Source organism: Aulonocara sp. 'chitande type north' Nkhata Bay, linkage group LG5 (assembly GCF_057382095.1).
Source record: "Aulonocara sp. 'chitande type north' Nkhata Bay isolate Kocher_YH1m ecotype deep benthic linkage group LG5, A_spYH_male_GT1.1, whole genome shotgun sequence".
NCBI lineage: Eukaryota > Metazoa > Chordata > Actinopteri > Cichliformes > Cichlidae > Aulonocara > Aulonocara sp. 'chitande type north' Nkhata Bay.
The window spans coordinates 38,334,506-38,346,107 of record NC_141348.1 but is presented as its reverse complement, the minus strand read 5'-3'; the positions used below and the strand labels follow the sequence as shown (position 1 = coordinate 38,346,107).

The following is an 11,602-nucleotide window of genomic DNA, read 5'->3' as shown; positions in this document are numbered from 1 at the left end:
GGGTGATTCATCCCGTGTTATTGTATCGGTAACAACTTGACAGTTTTTCTGTCTGCACGTCATGGATGGATGCAGCGGAGCCGGGTTTGTGTCAGGAAACCCCATGTGTTCACCTGAGCCCAGTAGCTCCTGGGCTTTTTGGTTTGGCCACAGCAATACGCAGCTTCAGGCTCAATAGTGGAAACCAACCAATATTAATTCACAATTTTTCATTTAAGTTGGGAAATAATCTATTCCCGAGGTAAATCGTGTAGGGATGTTTTAAAAATGCTGAAAGGATTAAAATTACAAGGTCTGCTACTTACCTGAAGAAAAGGTCTGAGGCAACAACTGTAAGATACCAGTTAAAATATTCAAGTAATTCATTTGGCCAAGAAATGGAATGTGTAACACTTTCAGAACCACAGCTTTTCATCTGAACATGATGTTTTAAACCCATGAACATCCAGCAGGAGCTCATACTCATGGTGAGGCATCTGTTATTCTGTCTGTTCACATTCACAACTGATCCTCGTCCAGTGGTCATAATAATAATGAGTAATGGTCAGAATTTAATGAAACATGCATACAGTGATCACCTAATGGGTTTTCACAAACATTCTACTCAAGGTCAAGGTCACGTTTAGTATTTTCAATTTGAGTGGCATTACTCTGTCCACTTTGTGCAATACGGCCAGCCAGCGACAACAAACCTATCACTTTCTCTTTGTACTTCACACATCATAATAACCTGTGAACTGTGATGGATAGTGACCCAGATGAGCTATGATGTCATTGACATTCTGGTTTCTCTGAATTAAACCAGATGTAATCTGTTATTTTGTAATCTTTGAAAGAAATAGATGGATTCTGTTACCTTTTGGTACAAAGGTTTCAAAGCTTTCAGACTCACTTTCCAGTCTATTTAAAAAAATATTATCAGTTAACGTGTCGCCTGATGACGTAGCCGCCATCACTCCATCATCATTTAATGCAGAGTGGTGTCAATCTTGGCATGTATTACTGAGTACGTGGATTTCCCAAAATGTCAAATTATTGCATCAAGAGTGCAAAATTCATTTCAAATCCTGCTTCCAACTAGCGTTCAGCCTGATTAGCTTTAGCCCTTTTCCTCTGTGCTGCATGAGTAGCCTTCCTATAAATGTGTATTTGCTTTTTTCTGACCTCATTAAAACTCTGTATCCCTTTCCTATAATTGCACAGAAATATTTGTTCACGACTCATATAAAAGGAAGTCCATTCTGAGGTCTAGGATTCGAAATAGACGAAGAGATAAAAACTCTATATTTAAAAACCTTTTAAAGGTCTGTGACCCTGAGCAGAGGTAATCCATCACAGTCTGTAATATGCTTCTAAAACAACTCATGCATACAGAGTCTTATTAATAAGGAATTCGGGTAAAGTTACATTAACACGGATCAAACTTAAATCATGCACACATCTGTATATCTCACCATTCAAATCAACAATCCAGCGACCTGAACAGTGTTCACAGAAGGGCTGTTAAGAAACACTTGATACATGTAAGAAAGTAACGCATTAGTCCCTCTTCTTTGACTTTATATGAAACTGTCTGGATCTGTCCGTTCTTATTATCCATTTTAAACATTAAAAAACGCAACCCGGCTCTGATTGATCTATAACCAGCCTGCCTTGCATCCCGCCCCCCATCCCCACATACACACACCGTTGTTTCACTAGGTCTGTTCTTCATAGACCGCTATACAGAAAACTCAGTGTCTGCCTGCACTTTGAAGTTTGAAAAATACCTAAAATGTTTAATTATACATCACCTTGACACCTCTTTTTATGGTCTTAACTATGAGCCATAATTTCATTACGCATCCATTAAAGTGCACAATAAAAACGGTCCATCTTTTACTTCATTGAAACATTTTTGGCTTGTTTAAATATGTCCTTAATTTATTTTCCTTCTCAAAGTTTTGTGAGTGAAATAAAATACTCCTCATGGCATAGCTGCTTGGCACATAAGTAAGCCAAATTTCATGCAAATTTTCTATTTACAAGAGGTCTCTGTAAGACCTCGGGGGGCCTGAATGGTTTGAAAAATAATTGGCAGAAAGGTTGGATCCAGGACAACTGGCAGTGAGTGATGCAGTCTGGAAGAACTGGCCTGTGGCAGATCCATCCAACACACACCCTTTCAATCATTTGTGTGATCTTAACCTTAGAACAGAAACATGACCCGATTTAACAAGCCACCAGGACTGACAGACAGTCCAGAGGGGAATGCTTCTGTCAAAATGAGTCCCAGAGGCAGCAAATATGCTAGAAATGTATCTCAAACTGGATGCTGTGAGTTACTGTTCATCTGTAATGATTTTATGTGGCAAAGGAGAATGAATTATGGGTTTTCTTTCTGCTTTTTTCCCTGGGATCTGTTGTGACCTGGAGCGGCAAAGAGTTGTGTATTTCCTATTTTCCAATTTCCTTGTGTCTCTTCATACTTCAGTTCCACATTATTTCACAGAGACATATCGTGCTTTTTACAGCTAAAGTCACTTTAAAAAAATGACATCACTGATTATTAGAAGTTCTACAAATAAATGATTTCCCCACTGAACTCCTTTGAAGGTTTTATTGAAAATATATGACACAAAGTTTTGTAAACAACTATTGCACACAGAAGGCAATGTCTTTTTTTCATCCATCCATCCACCCATCCATCCATCCATCCCTCCCTCCCACCTCCAATTTTGGGACAGCTGTCACTTTTAATTGTTCCATTTCTAACTACAAAACTAGAATTTATACTGAATTTGCATAACCACCTCATTTACTTTACTCTAAAGGGACTCTAAGGGAACCTATGGACTGAACTATCTATATGTAAATAATTGTGAGTGAAGCTGTGAAAACTAGCTCCACCTTGATGGAGTAAAATGCAGCTTGCACACACTGAACTAGTACATTAAAGAGTTGCACTGAAACACACTTGAGATATTGTGTTTTACTTAATATTTAAGTTTAAACTACTTTGCATGTGATAGCTGTAGGTCTATTATTGGTTACTTAAAGATGGCTTTTAAGCTGGTAAAATTATATATTAAACTGCCTAAAAGTATGAAGGGCAGTTAAATAGTCCCAACAATACATTTTTCATACTCATTAAGAGATCATTAAGATAGCATATACAACACTCTCTGGTGCCAGTATTCCTGAAGAATCAATATTTTTGAGCCTTAAAGTACATTTTTCTGGGAAAACTCCAGTATTCCTCTTGAAGTACAGGACATTTTTCAAACTACAACACTCCTCACACAACTTACTAGTGTACACTTTTACTCATAGCTTATTTTTCTGCTTATGCATATATAATATAACACATATTATACATACACTGTTACTTAAATGGGATTTTGAACAGGAGACTTTGTATAAGTTAAAAGCCGAAAAGTCTTCCACCACTGTTTTATTGATAGATGAAGAATTCATTTTATGAAAGTAAAAAAAAGAAAATTACGTGCTGGAATGAGGTGCTGGATCTGTTCAGAGGTTGGTTAAGTATATGAGCATGAGGTCATGACAAAAAAGGAGCCCGCTCTTTGTTTGGCATGAGATCAAGCAGGAAAAGTGCAGTCGCTGCCCCATGTTACAGCACTGTGGGCAGAGACACAAAGCCTTGTTGTGCAGTAGGACACGTTTCTCAATAGAAACCCATTTGTTTCAACTGAGCCAGCCAACTTATGGCTGATGATATCTTTTATGAAACAGCTGCAGCTCATATTCTTATAGAAATAATGGGATTTTCTTAACAGACCCTGAAATTTGAATGAGTGAGCGAGGTTGGAAGTCGTCCATACTACTGCAGTGATGTCATCTCAATTACGTGTGTATATCTGTGTGTGCGTGCGTGTGTGTGTGTGTGTGTGTGTGTGTGTTCATTTTTATGGGAAAGCAGGAGATGGGAGAAAAAAAACATACCTCTCCTGTATTTCTAATGAATCTCTGTCCAAAAGCAGCACTGTGTCTTTCTTTTACCAGAACATTTGTCAGACTAAACCACCAAACTGTTTGTGGTCTGGAAACTTGGTTTAGCCGAAAGGAAACTCCTTAGGGTTTGTTTTGTTTTGTTTCTTCTTTTTTTTAATTTCTTTTTTTTTTTTACAGTCTATAGGAACATTCTTAAAATCGTATTCCAAGGTCAGCTCGTCAGAAAAAAGTCTAACAGCAAAGTAAAGAAATTTATTTCTTAAATAAAAGCTAAAACATTGCATGTGCTATGTTGCAGAAGTCCATGGGAACGCAGCTAAACTGCACAGGTGGTAAATTGGCTACTTTTTCTTGACTGTTACACTAGGCCCTAATTAAGAGGCTCATTGTTACATTTTGTTGGTGACTGACAGATTTTTGGACATCTTTTCTAGTCTGGAAAATGTCAAGTGAAGGAATTTTGGCCAGTTTTCTTATGCATGACCACTGTGTCCCTTAATACTTGTGTTTCTTTCACTTGGTTGCCTTTTAGAAAATTAAGCAATACAATTTTTTTTGGTATGAACTGAATAGTTTGACAGTTTGATAAATAGTCTATGTGTATTCAGTTTCTTGTGAGAGCCAAATAAAAGAAACAGGTTGCCTAACTTAATTTCTTTTCAGTTACAAGCAAATAATCTGTATAATGCTGTTCCCTATTTTTATTCGTTTTGCTAAGCTAAGCTAAACTACTTAGTCAACTGTTCTGAAAGTAAATATGTGTACATTTAACTTTTCACGTGTTTTTTCCTTTTGGATTTTGACAATTAATAAATGTGCATTATTTAGGAGACTATTTGCTAGATCTGTTACAGTAAATTTAGATTTGATAAACAAAATAAAGATAGCCTTGCCCAAGTTTTGCAAATTAAACAAATGAAGTATCCTTATTCTGTAGTGAGTTTTTCTGTCAATAGAAAAGAGGCAACCTAAAGGAGTCGAGAAATAAAGCTGCTATAGAAGTGCCAAAAACTCCAGGTCCTAAAATAGCATGTGAGATTGGTTCTAAAAACAAACCAGTCCCCACTGACTCTTGCTTTAAAATATCCAGCCCAACCCCCGTACATCTTAATGTCTGACTTTGCAGAAGAAATGCTACATATTTATAGCCTAATAAAATAAGCCTCTTTAGCTTTACTTCATGTAGTAGTCCATATTATCTGAATGCAGCAGATGTCTACAGTATCTGGGCAAGAAAGGCAAGTCCTGCTTGCCCAGTGCTCAGATAAAACCAAAAGGAAAGCAGACTCTCTCCTTACATTTCGGAGAGTATTTTATGTCATAACCACCTCTCAATGCCTGTCTGCAACATCCTTTAAATGACTTTCATCCTCTACCTACAGATGGCTGTTGTTTCAGGAAGGAAGCTTAACCTCGCTTGACTCTGATTCCACTTAAATCTGCAATTGTAGCACATTAGCAAGGCCTTAATGACGGAGATGGGATGTCTGCTCCCAGCATGTCTGGTTTAATAAAACTGACAGGTGCTGAACAGGTGCAGGCAAAACCATAACTTTAGGATAAATATTACTAAGAATTTACTTGTTTGGCTCAGTGTAGTTGTTTTGCCAATGCATCACCTTCATATTTTAATCCACCTGTAGATATAAACAGCTCGCCATGTCACATAGTGCTCAAACCTTTTAATTTAGCTGTTCCATGCAAAAGGCATGGTTGCTGGTAGCCCCGGTTTATTTTTATTTACATTTTGTTTTGTGGTTCCAAATTAGACTCTTGTTAAATATCACTGTGCACTGTCGATGCACTTTGCTAACCAAGTTGACTCGGTAGAATAGGTATCATTCTTTTGCACTATACTCCAGGAATATAAATTACTTAATTAATTAAAAGATGACTGTTTTTCTGAGTGTTTTCAGTGTTTTTCTCTACCTAAACAGCCAGTCTCTTTGTTTCCTCTGTGATAGGCATACAGACATTTTCCCTATGCAATACTCTAGAAGAAAACATTCTTTATAAACTAATTCTAAAAATCCAAAAATATCTGCTGAGGTAAAATTTATAAACACTGATAATTCTAGGTAGTGACTAAGAGGGTTCTTAGTCTTCTTCTAACTAACTGAGCTGGCTCTGTTTCTTATCTTTTCCTCAATCATTGCATTTAATAATCTGCTGGGCCTGATTACTAACAGGCTGGCCTTGCATGTCTTTCTGCCTTCACTGCATGGTGCACTAACAAAAACCACAAACAGACCCCAGGCCAGCCATCAAAAGCAAGCAAAAACCGACATTGATGTGTGTGGTTACTCCTAGATTCACTAAAAGTTTGATTTGTCTAGGTTCAAAATTGTTTTAATGAAAGATTCTGCATGTTATTGTGCAGATAAATGCCACTCATTTACTTCCAGTTTTTTCTTTCAGTCAGTTTTTGGGTCTTTTTTTGTGATGGCTCTGGGAGGTTACAGACCTATATTCTCCATTCAAGCCTGAAGGATGACCTCATGGGACTAGCAGCTGCCATCATCGTCCTTGCAGGAGTTAATAAGAACAGTATGCAGTCTCTGGAAAAAAAGACCGTCTTCTTTCTTTCTTTCTTTCTTTCTTTCTTTCTTTCTTTCTTTCTTTCTTTCTTTCATAAATTCCAGGAGATAACCACGTTGGCTTCATTTTTTTCATAAATACCCCTTTAATGTACTTAACAACAGTTCCCAGTTTTAAAGCTGGATCACAGCAGAAAGCCTGTGCTGAAGAACGAGCTGAAGCTGAGTAATACTTTCTATAATGTTTGGTGCTCATTTCTTATTATACAGACTGACAGATATTGTGTAAAAGGGTGTAGTGGATCACCAAAACCACATGATGCATTCATGCGTAGCTGATTGGCTGTTATGTTATATTTAAAGCGCTTAAGGGTTAGCAATGCTGATGCTGTGCAAGACTTCTATACTGGCTCTAATGGCTGACTCTTGTAAAGTAGCCTTTATTTATCTCTACGCAGCCCTTGCTTTATTTTCAGCTTCATTTATTGGTTTACGCTTGTGTTTATTTGTGCTTATCTTTGTTTTGTGTTTTTAGTGCTTTATGGAGTGCATGACTTAGCCTTCCTCTTTGATACTGCCTAGTATGTTGGTCTGTTTTATACTTACTTGTATGTGGGAAAGTTCAGTGAAGATATTGACCCTCTAAAAAAGCTTTACAAATGCACCAAATAAAAGATGGTCACAATGCTTGGCTTTCTGTTGAACAAAGTAGATAAACTAGCAGTTAGAAAATCTTACTTCCAAAAACTCAAAGAATAGTTAACATTAGATTAGGTGGCCAAAAGCACAATGTTCCTCTGTGCCAGTGTGTTGATGGGTAACCCTTTGCTAACAAGTTCATCCCCTTGATATGTTGTTTTCACCCGATCTGGCAATTTAGGGGTGGTACAGGCTGCTTTATTTTCTAATAACCTTATTAGCGAGGAATCTTGCACAACGTAAGTCCCAGATATGCCTAATTCTTCCTCGCCACTATCACTGTTATGCAGGTGTTGATAGACCTGTGTACATGTGCAGAGTATTCAAGTGTTCAGTAGATAAAGGTCCAGACACTGGTGATGAGTTTGGATGATATTCTGCACTATGCTGAGCTGAGGTGCTTGAAGTCATTAGACACAGTTGTCAGGGTTTTACAAATGGACGACATCTCCAGCGCTTCACTGACTTCAGTCACAACACTGAATATCTGGAGCTATATATAAAAAATATTCCTCTGCTGTCTCCTGCTGTTGCTCCTCTTGGCTCATTTAATGTCAAAGCGGCTGAAAAATCTGTTTTCTTGGCTGAAGGCTGTGCATCCAATCTGATATCCTTCTGTGTTTGCAGTAGTTTGACCTGCACTGGAATGTTTGCGGAGTAATGTGTGAGCCATATGACTATCAAACGCTCACCCACTTTGTGGGCTTTGAATCAGACCACAGTATGAACACCAGAGAACAAATTCAGTTAATCCTTGCCTGAATTTTCTGATAAAACAACAGCTTGGGAATGCTGCAAGTAAACTTTTATTTTTTACATGCGCCAGTTCATCCATCGTATACTTTGGTCCATGCTAACATATTTTAACAACTTTTGGACAGATTGAGAGTCTTCAGATTTGTCCCCTGAGGATAGAAACCTACTTACACTGATTTTAACATTACATAGCACTACCATAAGGTTTGTATTTTAGACTTGCATACCTATCTCAACAAATGTCAAATGGACAAGCATGAAATCTGCAACAGACTTTCTCCAGTACAGGACTCTAAACTGACTGTACTGTTTGCTTGAAGTAAAAGCTACACTTATTCCTGATCTCAGAGGTTCGGCAGCAAGTCTACTTAGGTGTGGCAGATGGTCCCTGAGCCTGGTTGCATTGGTAGGTGTCCATTCTCTATGTAACAAGTCATTCAGTGCTTTCTGTAAGTGCCAAGTTGAGTCGCCTGCTCCACATTCACAGGTTGATATCTGCCTACCCAGTAAATCATGTGGCCCATGTACTGAAGGCTCATGTCCTTTCTCAGGCGGTCTGATTTGAGTCTACCCACCAGCCATTTGCTGCATGCCATTTCCCTTTAGTCTGCTCTTTCTGTCAAACAAAGTCTTAAAACACTGAGGTCTAGGCTGCTCTATGCAAATAAACACTGTCCAGCCAAAAATAGCTGTTGTTGATCTAAAACAAAGACAGATTCAGCGAATGCATGCCTCATTTTTCTGCCTCAAATGTCGTCAGAAACACATTTCTTGTAATACTACCTAAATTTAAGTTAAAATTTTATCCAGTTAGGTGCAGCACAGTGGGCGAACAAAGAAGGAGCACAAATCTCAGTTATCTGTGGTCACTGTCAGTGTTGGGAAGCTGTCTGATATCTTACATACAAAAACACCTCTCTCTGGACACGTTCCACGAGTTTTTTCCACACTGCTCCATTGTCCTTGCTCTTTGGGGATTCTTGGATTTCTTTCTCTAATATTATGAGGTCTTTACCTTGCAATATCAAGTACCTTTAGATGACTATTTCTGTAATGTAGAAATGTAATATAAATCAAGTTTAGTTAAAATAAACTGAATTTATAGAGCACCCCACATAACTTTTGTCTTGATGATATGAACGATGAAAAGGAATCTCACAAAAATATTATGATAAGCAACTTTTAATAGACATGGAAATATTAAATGACAAAACTAACTAAAATATTAGACAAAAAAAAGATTTTTATAAAAAAGCACAGTATAAATGGATAAAATAAATATTAATTTCATTAATTTGTTTAGACTGGCTGTTGATAGAAAAAAGACTAATACACTAAAACTTGACCAGTGATGGTAACTGTTCTTACCAATATGCTGATAAAATATTATTTACAAAGTGCATTAGTTGTACTGCATCTTGGTGAAAAGTAACTGAAATAGCCCTGGCTTGCATATTAATGAAGACCCACATTTGAAATCAGTTTGCGACTTGAGAGCATCATTTTGATTATCATACAAAGGTATCATGTTTCAAAAGAATATATGAAGTTTTACATACTGAAACGATGGCATTTGTATATATTGGTGGCTTTTATACAGATTTGTTAGAAAAAGGAGATGAAGTGAGTCATTTAGGTTAACCTACAGACAGCATATATCTTCTAAATGTCTTTCTTGCCTATTTCACATGTGGTCATGAACATGTCATCATGTGGAAGGAAAATGAAAAACAGCTGCCAGGAAAAAATGTCCATCACTGGCTTCAGCTGTTTAACAGGTTTGATTTGCGAACAATGTCTAGTAAACACAGAGCCAGCCGCAAAGCACAGATCCAAACACCAGCAGGACCAGCTGTGGAAGCCTCTCTGTCCCACTGGCTGCTAACTGTACTTGCTTGCTGTTAAAACCTGAGCGGGCGGCCTGTGTGCTTCCCCCACTGCAAAGTACCATGGGAGCCTGAAAGGAAGTGGGTCGCCTCAGCGGTCGGTCAGGACTGGACCCGTCAGTTGGCCTCTCGCCGATAAACAGCAGTGGGTGTTTCCTGTGATCCAGCTCTATCTTGAAGAGCTCGTACTCTTTATGGGGCAGCTTGATACCCAACACGGTGCATCCGTCTGTGGGGGTCAAGTCCTGCTCTACTCCGACCTCCCATCCTCTAGCACGACCACACTTCCCTGGCTTTGTACTGTTTAGCAATTTGGCTGTGGGCTCCCCCATAGCTGTGGCTCTGACCTGGGTTACCTTGAAGACAAACTCAGAGGCTCCTGAGATTTTGGGGGAGGGGTTTCCCTGAGCATAGTGGCCTGAGGCTCTCAGGGTGAAAGTGGGCTGAGAGCAGGCAGAGTCAGAATAGTGCCGGTAGATGCCCTCCCAGGCGTGCTGGTGGGGATTAAAGGTGAAGTCTCGGGTAAGAAAGAGGACATTGGGACGGGTTTCACAGCGCTGGCTAACCCATCGGCCTCCAAGAGACAGATAGGTTGCAGGGCTGCGGGGCAACACAGGGGGGCGCTGGTCTGAGGAGCGGTACACCAGAGCACATACAGGGCAGGGGTGGATGTGATGCTGCAAGAAAAAAGAATGTTAGATGTTGACCCCAAGCATTTTTTTTAATAGACGCTGTCCGTTTCTCGTTTTAGAATTACTGGCTTTGATATTTAATCCTCTTTAATTAGGCTTGAAGTTATGCTTCATGAAGGATGGGGCAAGTTTGAGTGACAAATGGTGAAAGGGTGCTGGTTTAAAATGCAAATGTGTCTCCCTCCCTGCTTTCCTAATATTCATCGTGCTACTGAATAAAGCTGAAAAGCTCTGAAAAACAATTAAACAGCAACAACGAAAATGTAGGTGCTGTTATAGGCATTAGCCAACCTCTGTGTTGTCGGTGGAACATTTTCATTTCAGCTACCTGCCAAATATCGTGGCTTCCTTTGTGGTTCGAACACCCCATCCAACACTGAGAGCCGCAATGCTTTGCAGGCATGAAAACAATCTGTTTTACATTTTTTCTCAGTAAATGACTGATACATTTTCTGTTGATTGACTAATGGTCTCACTGACTAATCTTTTCCCCTAGAGAGCTTTGCTTCAAGACTAAATTGAGCAGATTTTCCAGACTAAAAAAATGTTTTTTGGCCTGGAAGAAACTATTTTTTATAAATGTATAATATGGTCTAAACCCAAACTGCCTAGATGTTTGAAAAAAACAACAACAACAGTTTGTCAGCCTGTAACGTGTTGATCTATCTTAATTAACAGGCTGCGTCAGATTTTTTTGAATTATTATTTGGAAAAGGATTTTATCCTTTAATTATAAAGCCGAGTAGAATAACGGATAAATCAGAAACACTAATTGATCATATTTTCATTAATAGCTTGGAGAGTAATATTATGAGTGGCCTCATCATAAACGATATAAGTGATCATTTACCAGTCTTTTGTACTTTTGATTTAAATATGAAAAGAAAGGAAGAAGTTGGTTTCGTGAGTCATAGAAGGTTAAGAAACAACGAGGCAATTAACAAGTTTAGACAAGATCTCATGGAAGTGGACTGGAAGGAAGTTTATGTTAATGAGGTCAACGTTGCATATGGAGCATTTTTAAACACTTACTTGGCCTCGTATGATAAATATTGTCTATTGGTATCATTTAAGTATA

The 11,602-nt window shown here is 38.5% G+C and overlaps 1 protein-coding gene across 1 annotated transcript in view; it reads right to left on the bottom strand.

The window, feature by feature from the left end:
* Positions 1-9,101: 9,101 nt before the first annotated feature.
* The window catches only part of apcdd1l (adenomatosis polyposis coli down-regulated 1-like), a 16,653-nt gene continuing 14,152 nt past the window's right edge, over positions 9,102-11,602 (bottom strand). The window contains exon 4 of the mRNA XM_086293432.1: positions 9,102-10,509. Coding sequence (XP_086149558.1) covers positions 9,745-10,509 — 765 coding nt within the window. The 3' untranslated portion in view covers positions 9,102-9,744. The remainder of the gene's footprint in view (positions 10,510-11,602) is intronic.